We start from the raw sequence: 15,714 nt of genomic DNA, 5'->3' as shown, positions 1-15,714 counted from the left end.
CATCCGACCTACATCAATAACAACTACTTATGCCAAGTTTCAAGTCGATAGCTTGTTTCGTTCCGAAGTTAGCGTGATTTCAACAGATGAACGGACATGCTCAAATCGACTCAGAATTTCACCACGACCCAGAATATATATACTTTATGGGGTCTTAGAGCAATATTTCGATGTGTTACAAACGGAATGACAAAGTTAATATAGGCACCATCTGTAAATGTCATCATCTTTAAGTTTATGTCCAGTTATAAATTTAATTAATTAAAGGTGCCAATTCTCCGAATTTCGCAATTCATAAAATCGTATGAATTATTTAACTACTAGGTTTGTTCGCAATCTTCCGAAGAGACCCAACGGCATATTTTCCATATCATATTTGATATGAATCCTGAAAAATATGAACACAGCGGAGGGAAAACGTCCGCCACGACATTATTTGTTCCACGAGTCAGTACATCTTATTCTCCATTTCCCATTATTCCACAGTGCCCAGGTACCCACACGCAAAAAAATATTTTTTTCCTCCCAAACGAAATTTTAGACAAACACATGTGGTTCCTCATTTGATTTTCGCTGTAAGGAAGTTTGTTTGGAAGAGAAGTATATACTTTTTGTGATAAACATAGGACAGGACGTAAAAACTCTAACAGAAGAAAAACGTTTTCGGTACACTTTTTCCAAACGGTGTTTTTTTGCGTGCATCACAGAGTACATTATGCTGTTCAGTGAAAACACTAAGCCCTCTACAATAGCGACTAACTACCTTAGACCTTATGTCTGTATTGCCAAAGGCCTTTATAGCTGCTTAACTATCGAATAAGAAGATAATATCACTTCTGAATAAAGGCTTCATCCACAGCGAATCAGCAGAAATATCTCCCTGAAAGGTGCTGCAAAAAAAGAAGGTCATTTAGAAATTGGATTGGTCAGGGATGGAAAATGCAGTACTATAGTACGTTTTTCAAGACTTTTTCACCCTGGTCAGTACCGTAGTACTCCCGCGAATGATTTAGTTCCTTTTGTGTAGACATTTTTGAAACGATTTCAGATTTATGGTATAATAGTGTTGACTAAATATTTTAATATTTTGAGAAAGTCTTTAACAAACTTCTTTGCTAATAGTCTTTTACAAATTTGGTAAAACAGACAAATTCATGCTGGTAGAAAAATTTGTAAAATCCATAGTCAAAAACACGATTTTATTGAATTTCAATAATGGTTTAGTCGAAAAAAGCATGTGTTTCTATAATACGCGTCCACACGAACACTTTCTAGATGAGAAGTTATCGATCGCGTACTAAATAATACGAACCATTACAGTCACGGTCGAAACTTGAGACAAAATAATCTACCAACATTTGGAGAAAATCTTACCAAAAACTGCCAAAAAAATTTATGTTTTTCGGAAACTTTTGCCAAAATTTTACTTCTACAGAAAATTTTGCCAAAATTTTTTCTCTTGGAAAATGTTATTTTATTTTTTGTCAACATTTTATTTCTACAGAAAAATTTGCCAACATTTTATTTCTATAGAAAATTTTGTCAAAATTTTATTTCTTTTTGCCAAAAATTTTGTCAAAATTTTATTTCTATAGAAAATTTTGTCAAAATTTTATTTCTTTAGAAAGTTTTGTCAAAATTTTATATCTGTAAACAATTTTGTCAAAATTTTATATCTATAGAAAATTTTGTCAATATTTTATTTCTTTAGAAAATGTTGTCAAAATTTTTTCTTTTGGAAAATTTTATTTTATTTTTTGTCAAAATTTTATTTCTATAGAAAATTTTGCCAAAATTTCGTTTCAATAGAAAATTTTGTCAAAATTTTATTTCTATAGAAAATTTTGTCAAAATTTCATTTCTATAGAAAATTTTGTCAAAATTTTATTTCTATAGAAAATTTTGTCAAAATTTTATATCTGTAAACAATTTTGTGAAAATTGTATATCTATATAAAATTTTGTCAAAATTTTATTTCTTTAGAAAATGTTGTCAAAATTTTTTCTTTTGGAAAATTTTATTTTATTTTTTGTCAAAATTTTATATCTATAGAAAATTTTGTCAAAAATTTATTTTTATTTATCTACAGAAAATTTATGAAGTACAGTACAACTGTGGCAATGATTACGATACTATGGTAGTTTTGTAGGCAGATACAAAACTAAAAAAACATATTTAAAATTGAGGAGTTGACAAACAAAATTATTATTTCCTTTCAAATTCAGTCTAAAGGAGCTCTTGGCAATAATCTTCCAATGCAATTTTTGTTGAAATTTAGTTAAAAGTACTTTTTCTCTCAAAAAAATACCTTTTTAGTACTTTCTTAAAAATTGTATTTTCCATCCCTGGGATTGGTGTGCGAGAATATAATGATTTTTCCGTTATAAGAAAAATAATTTACGAATGTCTAACCATGGGGGATTATATTCATCATATTATTTTGTTGGGTCAATTTTAATGACAAATTTAGTTTGTATAATGAATTTGAGTAATCATTATTATTTTAGTTAATATTTTATGGGCTTTTAATATTAAAAAAATCTAATATCTTTATTTTTGGCTACTAACATTTATTTTTTATTTTTTTGTTTGCATTTTCGTAATTGTTTTTTTGTGTTTTGTAATTTAGCTTTATGTCCATTTTATGTTGTATTGGCTTTACCATTGCAAATGTTTTATTTTTATAATTGGATTTTTGTTTTTTTTTTTTCTTCTTATTTTTCCCCTATAATTACAAAAAATAATCTAAATGTATTCGTATTGGCTTATGCGACGCGAATGAAATAATCGTAAATCCTCATATTACATGCATCGTATAACATTTACCTCCCCCTCTCAAGACAAAACACAATATCCAAACAAAAATAGAAAATATCCTAAAATATTAATAATGACTTCCCGGCACTATTTTGGCAGAGGTATGTAAAACACACATCTTAAAAAATCAAACATTCAAAAAAAACTTTGTACAATTAAAAAGAAATCATAAAATCTTTAATCTACCCTATTATATTTGTTAATATACATATATACATATATATTTTAATGTTAATGTCTATGTGTGCGTGTGTGTATTTAAGTTATTTGTTTATTTTTTCTCCCTTCCACAAAACAAAAAAAAAACAACCAAATTATTGCTAAAATATGTTGTCCTTGAGTAAAACACTTTATCCCTTAAACTTTGAGGGTTTTCTGTTTTAAATATTCTATCCACTTGGATTAATATTGATTTTTAAGTAATTCCTCATTAAAATTTTTTTATCAATGAATATGTTTCATAAATGTAATGAATATTTCATTTAATTTATGTATATTATTATACAAAGGATAAATTTTAGTGAAATTTTCTTAGTGTGTAGATAAATAAAAAAATGAATACCTAAAACGACAACATATAGTCACCCCAGTGCAAATTTCCACAATACATATGGCAACACTGCATTGCACCCATTTTCACTTTCTGTGGATCTATTTATCATTCATTTGCCATTCATGGAATATTTCATTTCATACCATCACTTATCTACTTGTTATTGAGAACTCAATTTAGTTGAACAATACTGGTCCGAGAGATAACACTGCATGGCTTTTGTAAAACAGAGTTGTTAAAGCCGCTGTTACGTTACTGATTTACGTTTTATCCCTTTCTCTTTGAATTTCTATACTAAATCCAAAGCAAAGCTTTTATGTTCACTTGTATTTTGTTAACAAAATTTAACTTAATATTTTTTTTACAATAATCTAATATTGAAAGGGAATAGTTTAATTGTACACAAAAGTATCTTTGAGCTAAGAAGCTAGTAGAGAGAATGATAGGTCAACGAGAAGGCACAAAATATAAAATATAAATATTTTAATTAATTCGCACTATTAAAAATGATGGTAAATTTAAACAAAATTTATTGTATGCGAAACCAGTAAGAAATGAGTATTGCAAATAAAAATTAAAATAGTACCATGGAAAATGTAAAAATAGCAAAGTGACCAATGAATAGGGTTCTTCTATACAGTTGAAAAAGCATTAGTATGGGGATAGTTCAGTTTGTATGCTGCCAGTGTTACCCAGTTCTTTTAATAAGACATCATGAAAACCCTCCAGAATTTGTAGTAGTATAAAACCCACAATCGAAAATAGGGTGGGTTTAAAATATTACTATGAAAAATGTAAAAAATAGGAAAATCAGAAATTATTACAATATTTATTCGAGCTTATTGGACAGGAAGATTAAGGGAATTAATATTATTAAGTTACTGAAAAGAAAATGCCAGATACCCATCTCGCAAGCCTTACTATAACAGGTTGGCTGATAAGTCCCCGGTCTAACAAAGAAAAACACATTTTTTTTTGTCAAAATTCGTTTTTATTATTCAACATAGTTCCCTTCAAGAGCGATACAACGATTATAACGACCTTCCAATTTTTTGATACCATTTTGGTAGTACTCCTTCAGTTTTGCCTCAAAATAGGCCTCAGTTTCGGCGATCACCTTTTCCCTGCGACCATCCTTTTGAGGTCTGAGAACAAGAAAAAGTCGCTGGGGCCCGATCTGGAGAATACGGTGGGTGGGGAAGCAATTCGAAAACCAATTCAGGAATTTTTGCCATCGTTCTCAATGACTTGTGGCACGGTGCGTTGTCTTGGTGGAACAACACTTTTTTCTTCTTCATATGGGGCCGTTTTGCCGAGAGTTCGACCTTCAAACGCTCCAATAACGCCATATAATAGTCGCTGTTGATGGTTTTTCCCTTCTCAGGATAATCGATAAAAATTATTCCATGCGCATTCTATAAAACAGAGGCCATTACTTTGCCAGCAGACTTTTGAGCCTTTCCACGCTTCGGAGACGGTTCACCGGTCGCTGTCCACTCAGCCGACTGTCGATTGGACTCAGGAGTGTAGTGATGGAGCCATGTTTCATCCATTGTCACATATCGACGGAAAAACTCTGGCGTATTACGAGGTAACAGCTGCAAACACCGCTCAGAATCATCAACACGTTTTTATTTTTGGTCAAATGTGAGCTCGCGCGGAACCCGTTTTGCACAGAGCTTCCGCATATCCAAATATTAATGAATGATATGACCAACACGTTCCTTTGATATCTTTAAAGGCTCTGCTATCTCGATCAACTTCATTTTACGGTCATTCAAAATCATTTTGTGGATTTTTTGATGTTTTCGTCGGTAACCACCTCTTTCGGGCGTCCGCTGCTTTCACCGTCCTCCGTGCTCATTTCAACACGCTTGAATTTTGCATACCAATCAATTATTGTTGATTTCCCTGGGGCAGAGTCCGGAAACTCATTATCAAGCCAAGTTTTTGTTTCCACCGTATTTTTTCACTTCAGAAAACAGTATTTTATCAAAACACGAAATTCATTTTCTCCATTTTTTTCACAATAACAGAAGTTGCTTCACAAAAGACGCTCTATCTCACAAACTAATTGACTTACAGACGTCAACACAAATCATTTGAAGGTTGGTACTATATAAAAATAATATCCATTTAATATTAGCGACGCCATCTATGTGTCAGACTGGGGTCTTATCAGCCAACTTGTTACATATATGTTTCAGTGTTGGCCACTACACATTTCCATAGTCTTTAGCGAGATCTGGCCGGGTGAGATGCTTTAATTTGGGTCTTTTATATTAATTCCTTATGAAATTTACATAGGAAAATAGGAGAATCATCAATGAGTATGGGCTCCTGTACAGTTGAAAAATCACTAATATGGGGTTAGTTTTGTTTGTATACTGTCAGTGTTTCCAACTTTTCATAACAAATCATAAAAAAACTTCACAAATCGTAATAGTATCAAATTCACCATCGAAAATAGGGTGTGCCTAAAATATTACCATGGAAAATTTCCAATGAATAGGCTCCTGTACAGTTGAAAAAGCATTAGTATGGGGTTAGTTTAGTTTGTAGTAGTATTAAACTCACCATCGAAAATCTTCAAACTGGAATGCATTCTCTAATCATACACCATTTTTGTGCACATTGACATATACAGGCCTGTTAAAAGTCTTGCGATTTGTATCGAAAGTAAAAAAATATCAATTTAAAAATGTGTCATAACATGTCCCTCAGTGTTGCATAGAGTTTCATATTCACCAGTCTCCAAATAAATACGATGTGTGAACCGCAAAACTTGCCTTCAGTAGATTGTGTTAAAATGGGGTCGCTCTTATAAATTATTCGATTTGAAAAATTGCGCGATTTGCGATGATACGAACTAGATTAGAAATCGGAATTTTTTTTTGTGATTACGATTATGGGAACTTCTTACTTCCCGAGGTATTCCAGGATGAATGGAATTTCATATATACACGGCTGCATGTACAGCAGACCAGCCTCTGGCTGACAGAGCATAAAAAAGGGATCTGGAAGAAGTCGTTGTTATGAAAAAAAAAAATACACAGTTTTCGTTACTATATAAAAATAGAAAATTCGAAGTGGATTTATTTTAATTTTCGCATTCGTTTAATCGACTGTTGATTTTTTCCAAAATCGAGTTAAATCGATTAATCGAACTTTTATGTTGGTCAACATAAATCGGCTTTTGACTACCACAATCACTTTTCATGAAAAAGTGGAGTTTGAATTCAAAGAGAAAAAATATGTAGAGCTCGTTATGTCGACAACTTATCAAAAAAATTGAAGGTCACAACGCCAAAAGTTGAATTGGCAAAATTTGGAAAATGTCAATAGTAAACTTATCAAATTTTGAAAATGTCATCAAATCACAAAATTCGAAAAATTTTCCATATTCCCAAATTTGAAAAAAGGTCAAAAAGTCGAATCCCATTACGATCCCTACACGCAGAGAAGGAATTTGGGACTGACTAGGGATTGTAAATAGAAGAATTTTTACAAACTTGGAGAAGACGATTTGTATAAATGTCAAAATTTTCAAAAAAATTTCTATAGAAATAACATTTTGACAAAATTTTCTATAAAAATACAATTTTAACAAAACTTTCCATAGAAATAAAATTTTCTATAGAACTAAAATTTTGACAAAATTTTTATAGAAATAAGATTTTGATAAAAATTTTTATGACACACGCAGTCATTCAATCACGAAATAAATTGATGCAATTAGTTTTTGTCATCTTTGGGTGAAATAATATTCTTGGAATAGTCCAGGTAGATTTTTTACTGTTTGGTAAATTGGTAGAATTCTTGATGTTTTGGTACATATTGCAAAAATTTCCTCCCCAACTAAGAGGAACTTCAATTTTTATAGAAATATATGTTTTATAAAAATTTTATAGAAATAAAATTTTGACAAATTTTTTTATAGAAATAAAATTTTGACAAAATTTTCTACAGAAATAACATTTTAACCAATTTTCTATAGAAATAAAATTTTGACAAAATTTTCTAAAGAAATAAAATGTTGACAAACTTTTCTATATAACTTAAATTTTGACAACATTTTCTATAGAAATAAAATTTTGACAAAATTTTCTGGAGAAATAAAATTTTGAGAAAATATTTTATAGAAGTAAAATTTTCACAAAATGTTTTATAAAAATAAAATTTTTACAAAATTTTCTATAGAAATAAAATTTTGATAAAATTTTCGAAATATCCTTACAAAAATCTCTAAATTTCTGAAAATTCGTCACCAATTCTCCAAGACTGCATATCGTCTCCATCCAGGGAAAAATCCCCAATTGTTTTCTGATTCAATCACGAAATAAATTGATGGAATTAATTTTTTAGTTGTCATCTTTGGAGGAATTCTTGGAATAGTATGTAGTACTAAATGTTCCCGAGAAAAAAATTCAATTACATTTTTAATTCGAAGCATTTTGTTATTTAATTAATAAATTTAAAAAATTGGGATAGTTGGTAGTAACCATTAACAGTTTCAATCCTTTTCTTGGCAGATTTTATTTAAAAGTTAATTGTTTCACTTAAATATACCCAAAACTAAAAAAAATGTGCCTACCAGAAAAATTGATTTAGACCCCATATATACCGATGGACTCAGAATCGCCTCCTGAGTCGATCTGGCCCTTCATGCCTGTCCGTCTTTCCATGTATTTGTTGTTCGCAGGATTCCGGTCGCAATTATTGATGAAATGTGGTACATGGTGTTTTTTTACATAAGGACGAACGCTATTGAATTTGGAAAATATCGGACCAAATTTAGTTATAGCTCCCATATATATGCATCACCCGATTTTGCCAAATTTGGCCATAAACCCCTTATTTCTCAACCGATCTTACTCAAAGTTGGTCTACTCTTATGTTATATAGTACTAACTATATGTGCAAAGAATCATCGAAATCGGTTCAAATTTAAATATAGTTCCCCGGTTTTCAAAAGTTTGCCCATAAACCCCTTATTTATCAACCGATCTTACTCAAAGAAGGGCAAATCTAATCTTCTATAGTCCTAACTATATGTGCAAAAAATCAGATTAGATATAGCTACCATATATATGCATCGCTCGATTTTTCCAAATTTGGCCATAAACCCCTTATTTATCAACAGATCTTGCTCAAAGTTGGTCTACTCTTATCTTCTATAGTACTAACTATATGTGCAAAAAATCAACGAAATCGGTTCAAATTTAAAAATATCGCTCTCATATATATGTATCGACCGATTTTCAAAAGTTTGCCCATAAACCCCTTATTATCAACCGATCTTACTCAAAGTTGACCAAATCTAACCTTCTATAGTCCTAACTATATGTGCAAAAAATCATGGAAATCGGTTCAGATTTAGACAGTTCCCATATATATGCACCGCTCGATTTTCCAAAAATTTTCCATAATAGCCTTATAGACCTTATAGACCTCAAATTTAGCACATAGTAATCTTCTGTGGTATCAACCAAACCTGCAAAATATAATCCAAATCGCTTAAGATTTAGATATAGCTCCCATATATATATATATGAATCGCCCGATTTTCAAAAAATGTCCCCTAATAACCCTACACACAGAAAAATATTTTTTGTCTTCAATAACGAAATTAATTGATCCAATTAATTTTTAATTGAAATGTCTTCAATCACAGAAATGTAAGTATCAATTAAAAAATTAATTGAAAGTCTATTAAAAATTTGATACTATTAATTTTGTGATTGATTTCTGTTTCAATTAAAAAGCTTGTTGAATCAATTACAAATTTTCCTGACATTTTTTCTGTGTATTTTTGACCATAAATAATAGCCTTATTTATTAACTGATCTTAATCAAAAATACTCAAGCTAACCTTCTGTGCTATCAACCAAACCTGCAAAATATCATTCAAAACGGTTCAGATTTATATAGAGCTCTTATATATGCATCGCACGATTTTTCCTAATTTGGCTATAATATACTTATTTATTAACCAATGTTGCTCAAATTTCAAATTTTGATTCACAGTAATTGAGCGATTTCCTCTTTATTAATAATGGAGTCAATAATAGTGGCATACTAGCTCTGTAGGCTCCTAATATCAGATATTTCTGTTCAGATTGTTATAAAGCTCCCATAAACATGTACCCGTTCATTTTCTTAAATATGGAAATACCCCAATCCTATTTCAATGACACCCAACGAATGTTTCTTTTTTATTAATTAGGTAGGTTAAAGGTTGAATTACACACCATGCGTCAATCCGTGCGTTGATGGACGAGCTTTTGATTTCAAAGAGAAATTTCAACTTTAATCATCGGACGCATTGTACGTATTGAACGCATGGTATGTAATTTTACCTTTAGGGTATGATATATTCGGTCTTTCTATTTTACTTGCTTGTTTTTTTTTATTGATTACGTTTTCACAGTTTTAAACAACTTTTTAATTTGGAAAAATTTTGGTGATATTTTTTCTTGTGACCTCTTTCTCGTCCTCTCATTAGTATTTAAGCAAAGGATACGTTACTGGTTAGTAAAATTTTTATGCGATCAGCATTGAGAAGCCAGCCTATCTTTATTTTTCATTCGTCCAATAATTTATCTCAATTAGGTTATATAAATACACTTTTCGAATTTATTTAAAATATAGTTTAAATTGATCACTTTGAGTACACTATCAAAAACCACCAAACACCTTGTTTAGCCATGCAATTTAATAAAATAAAATTGTTTATGTTTTATTGAAATTATCAAATTTCATATATATTCAAATTTCTTTTATTTTATTTTTTATTTCGTCCTCACTTTTATATCACCAGGAGTGGTCTGCTAAATTTTTCTTCTGTGGCTTTGGCTCTTAATGATTTGGGATATCATGCGGTTGGCATACGTATTGATTCCGGCGATTTGGCATATCTGTCTTGTTTGGCGCGGGAAACCTTTGAGAAAGTCGCCGAAAGTTTTAAAGTTTCATGGTTCAATAAACTCACCATTGTGGCATCGAATGATATTAATGAGGATACCATTTTGAGTCTGAATGAACAAGGTCATAAGATTGATTGCTTTGGTATTGGTACACATTTGGGTAAGTTTTTTTTTTAGACGAAGGTGGAGAAATTATAAAAATATGATCATTTTAATAATGCCGATTTCATTGCAGTTACATGCCAAAGACAACCTGCTTTAGGATGTGTATATAAATTGGTTGAAATCAATGGTCAACCCAGGATAAAATTAAGTCAGGATGTGGAGAAGGTTACAATGCCAGGTCATAAAAATGCTTTCAGGTAAGTACTTTATACCCACATGAGTTAAGATTTTTTAATTTTTGTGTTTGTTTTTCTCAATAACAGATTATATAGTGCTGATGGTCATGCTCTAATTGATCTTTTGCAAAAAGTTTCTGAACCTCCACCAGCTGTGGGACAAAAAGTCCTCTGTCGACATCCTTTCCAAGAGTCGAAGCGTGCTTATGTCATTCCTACACATGTCGAATCATTGTATAAAATCTATTGGCAAAATGGAAAAATTTGCCAGCCACTACCAAGACTCGAACAGGTGCGAGAGCGGGTACAGATGTCATTAAAAACCTTGAGAAATGATCATAAACGTACCTTGAATCCAACACCGTATAAGGTAAATAATTTGAAATTTTTACAGGTTTAGTAAGTTTGCTTATTCTTTTTATTTGCAAGAAGGACAATTTTTACTAAAAATTTATTAAAAAGACTCTGAATTTATTTAAAATGTTCATACACTTTCGTCAAATTCACATGATTTTATAGGTTAGGTTGTAGAGATTGACAACAATTCTCGGATCGAATTCCACTTAGTCCACTTAGACCACACTATATGTCCATTGTGATTCCTCTAGGTCATTTTCTCAACTTCCTCCTGAAGTGGTCTCCTTTAAAGTCGCTTAAGAACTTCCATTTATCCGTCTTCCTACACGCAAAGAAAAAAAAAACGTTTGGAAAGCGTGTACCGAAAACGTTTTTCTTTTGTTAGAGTTTTTTGAATTGCTTCGAAAAGTATACACTTTTATCACCAAAAAAATCCGTTTGTTACAAAATGTTTATTTTTTTAATAAAAAAAGTTATTTTTGAACCAACAACACAGTCCATTTCGTTTATATCAAACTTTGTTTAATCGGCTCGTGGGCGCCGTAAGCTATGCTATACAAATATAACTTATATGAGTAATTGTCTAGTGATGACAATAACGGCTACATAGCTCAGTGGATAGCGTGTTGGCTTACAAATTGCATGGTCCGCGGTTCGATTCTCCGTCCAGACGAAAGGTAAAAAAATTTTAAAAATTTATAAAATCATATAATTTCTTCTACATTGTTTGTATTACAGGAAAGGGTGCTAATAACTAAAAAACTTCGTGGAAGTGAGAAAGATGTGAGGGAAATGCAATTAGCCAGAAAAAATTTTTTTTTGAGTTAGTCTTTATTAAATTGTTCTGGAAAAGAATAAACGTTTATCACAAAAAGTATATACTTTTCTTCCAAATACACTTCCTTTCAACGAAAAGCAAATGAGAAACGAACTTTGTTTGTCTAAAATTTCGTTTGGGAGGAAAGAATTATTTTTTTTTGCGTGTAGAAGTCGCTTAAAACATCCAATCAGAGGCCTTGATGAAGGCGAGTAAGTGCCTTGAGCGACACTCCCGGAGATCATTGAGAGAGACAAACGATCTCATTATCTTGTTTCTTCTGAAGGATTCTGGGTCCAAACACTATCTTAAAATGTCATAATCTTTCAGTTTCCCAAGTGTGTTATATTCAGTTATAATTCCAATAAAAGGTCTCAACTCCTGTTTGTTCGTCGCCATCAGAATTTCGGTTCCTTTCGTCCCATATCAAATTTGTTTGCTCGAAACCTACCGAAGGGACCCATCGTCCTCGCCATAGTTCATGCCACGAATTCTGTAAAGATATGAAGGCAGCGGTGGAAAAATGGACATTATTCGTTCCACGAGAGCCCTCCTAGTACATCTGCTTGTTCATTTCCCATTATTTCACAGTGCCCAGGTACCCAACATAGAATTACATTATGCTATTTATTCAGTGAGAACCATAAGCTCTTTACCACAGTGACTGACTATCTTCGAACTTATGTCTGTATTGTCCAAGGAATTTTAGTTGCTTGATCGTCGATGAAGAAGTTGATATTGCTTCTGAATAACGGCCTCATCAACAGCCGCTTTTATGATTGCAGACATTTTTGCCTGAAAGATTCTGCAACCGCTATCTAATGTCTACAACTCTCGTATTCGTAGTTCACTGCAATAAATGACGCTACAACTTCCTTCGTCCATAATAATTTACGCGTGTAAATTATTTTGGATTTTTGTGTAGGGTTTTACAAGTTTGATCCTGCAACACTCGTGTATATCGGATTATAATTGCAGATTTGACAGCTTAATCCCAAAAACTTATAGACAAACACTTCAGTTTTCACATTCAGAAAATTCAGTCTCACATCTTTTTTGGGTAAAGGGATGGCTAAAAATGCTTTTACGCATCTAACAAGTCCGTCTCTCATCGTATGCAGGATTCGATCGGTATATATCTCTAATACCGGCTAAAAACTCGACCCCTATCGCTCTTGTAGTTTCGATACACATCGGCACCGTTTCCACATTACTTCGGGGTGGAATACCATATAGATGTTTTACTATTGTATGTTCCATGTGTTTCCTAGGTCGATCTTCTTCTCCCTCAATCTGACTTCGTAGGACTTTGCGATTGAGTTCCAGTGTTGCGTATAACATAATTTTTTCAGGTCTGTTCATCTATTTCGCCTACATGGATCTAATTCTAATATTTCAGTGCGACATTGTGTACACCTGAAAAAGGTGTGATGCGCATCATCGGTGACAAATTCGGAAGTATCTTTGGTCAGATATGATCTGTGTTATGTTATGGTTTATATACCCGTTTTGTCAGTTCGTCCACTTTTCTATATCGGGGATAAGTTTTGATTTTCACCTGCCGTATATATCGCTGTTCAGTCGATTGGCCACATTTATCCCTTCTAACCTACTTGTGTTAAGTGTATTCTCCATTTCTACACGCTCACAAAAATCGCTTCTGTAACATATACTCCCAAACATATTTTGCCCAAACATTTATATGTTTGATCTCTTCCAATATATAATATGTTTGAAAGCATATTGGTCTAAACAATATATGTTTGGGTAGTCTAAGTTCCAAACATTTTGTATTTTTGCATCCAAATTCAATAATGTTGTCTTCCAAAAAACAATATGTTATTATGTGAACATATAATATTTTTGGAAGCATTTTGCACCCAAAAATATTATATGCTTAAAAAATCCTATAATTTTCGCACCAACTTAGTGATTTGTGGCGTTTTCATTTAGTGCTTTTGGTGCTTTTTTTTCAATTTGAACCGTATTGAGTTTGAGTGAAGACATCTTTTCATACAAAAATTCAGATTAGACTATCAAAAGCTTAAGAAACTCAGCTGAATTGCCAAATATAACAGGTTGGCTGATAAGTCCCCGGTCCAATTGATACCATTTTGGTAGTACTCCTTCGGTTTTGCCTCAAAATAGGCCTCAGTTTCGGCGATCACCTCTTCATTGCAGCCACATTTTTTCCCTGCGAGCATCCTTTTGAGGTCTGAGAACAAGAAAAAGTCGCTGGGGACCAGATCTGGAGAATACGGTGGATGGGGAAGCAATTCGAAGCCCAATTCATGAATTTTTGCCATCGTTCTCAATGACTTGTGGCACGGTGCGTTGTCTTGGTGGAACAACACTTTTTTGTTCTTCATATGGGGCCGTTTTGCCGCGATTTCGACCTTCAAACGGTCCAATAACGCCATATAATAGTCACTGTTGATGGTTTTTCCCTTCTCAAGATAATCGATAAAAATTATTCCATGCGCATCCCAAAAAACAGAGGCCATTACTTTGCCAGCGGACTTTTGAGTCTTTCCACGCTTCGGAGACGGTTCACCGGTCGCTGTCCACTCAGCCGACTGTCGATTGGACTCAGGAGTGTAGTGATGGAGCCATGTTTCATCCATTGTCACATATCGACGGAAAAACTCGGGTGTATTACGAGTTAACAGCTGCAAACACCGCTCAGAATCATCAACACGTTGTTGTTTTTGGTCAAATGTGAGCTCGCGCGGCACCCATTTTGCACAGAGCTTCCGCATATCCAAATATTGATCTGCTATCTCGATCAACTTCATTTTACGGCCATTCAAAATCATTTTGTGGATTTTGTTGATGTTTCCGTCGGTAACCACCTCTTTCGGGCGTCCACTGCGTTCACCGTCCTCCGTGCTCATTTCACCACGCTTGAATTTTGCATACCAATCAATTATTGTTGATTTCCCTGGGGCAGAGTCCGGACACTCATTACCAAGCCAAGTTTTTGCTTCCACCGTATTTTTTCCCTTCAGAAAACAGTATTTTATCAAAAAACGAAATTCCTTTTTTTCCATTTTTTCACAATAACAAAAGTTGCTACACAAAAGACGCTCTATCTCACAAACTAATTGACTTACAAACGTCAAATTTTGACACGAATAACAACGCTTGTATTAAATAACATAATATGCATTTAATACTAGCGACGCCATCTATGTGTCAGACCGGGGACTTATCAGCCAACCTGTTAGAATATGATTGTTATGAAGGTGGCATTGATCCTTTTTTAATCAATATTTAGGGTATTCTTTTGAAAAGTCTAGTCGCGAGTGCAGAATTTCTGAACTTGACAAAGATGTCATTAAAAACGTTTGTATTAAATTCACAAAAGCACTCATAAGTGAAAGAAGAAATACACCCTTTAAATATAAAAATACTAGAGAATATTTTCAAAGTAGTAGTTTTGGTGGGAACTGGTATGCTAGAATTTATAATATATTTTTGGTGTATTTTTCGACCTTCGGGAGTTGGCATCACTGGTTACGGTAGAAACTATTCGTTAGCCCAAATGGCTTTCGATGAATTTGTTTATATAACAACTTAAACTGAAATTATATTTTATTGCCACTTCCAATCAGGGTGGATAAAGTTGACACTTTTGTGCTTTTTTTGATACATTACGACTGCCAAAAGCACCATGGCACGACCGCGAGCCATTTAGCATAGGCGCCTATGCTTTTAAAACGTCCGTCCATTTGAGAACATTAACAGAATTTTTACGTCTAGGCTTGCAAGTATAAGTATAACTGCTGTGATGGTACCCCTATGGGTCACTAGAGCCACGTCCATTACATGATTAAGTAATCCCGTTGTGGATTTTCCTAGCAGGAGTCCTTCTTATCTGGATTGCTTATTTTAGCCTTGGCT

The 15,714-nt window shown here is 32.8% G+C and overlaps 1 protein-coding gene across 9 annotated transcripts in view; it reads left to right on the top strand.

Annotated features, from left to right (window-relative positions):
• The window catches only part of Naprt (nicotinate phosphoribosyltransferase), a 90,467-nt gene that overhangs the window by 70,610 nt on the left and 4,143 nt on the right, over nt 1-15,714 (top strand). For all 9 annotated transcript variants that reach the window (XM_075296256.1, XM_075296248.1, XM_075296255.1 and 6 more), the window contains 3 exons: nt 10,191-10,456; nt 10,532-10,658; nt 10,725-11,007. In XM_075296256.1, the coding sequence (XP_075152371.1) occupies nt 10,191-10,456; nt 10,532-10,658; nt 10,725-11,007 (676 nt within the window). The remainder of the gene's footprint in view (nt 1-10,190; nt 10,457-10,531; nt 10,659-10,724; nt 11,008-15,714) is intronic.

This window comes from Haematobia irritans, chromosome 2 (genome assembly GCF_050003625.1).
Source record: "Haematobia irritans isolate KBUSLIRL chromosome 2, ASM5000362v1, whole genome shotgun sequence".
Lineage (NCBI taxonomy): Eukaryota > Metazoa > Arthropoda > Insecta > Diptera > Muscidae > Haematobia > Haematobia irritans.
The sequence above is the reverse complement of the archived record's forward strand: the minus strand, read 5'-3'. Positions and strand labels throughout refer to the sequence as shown.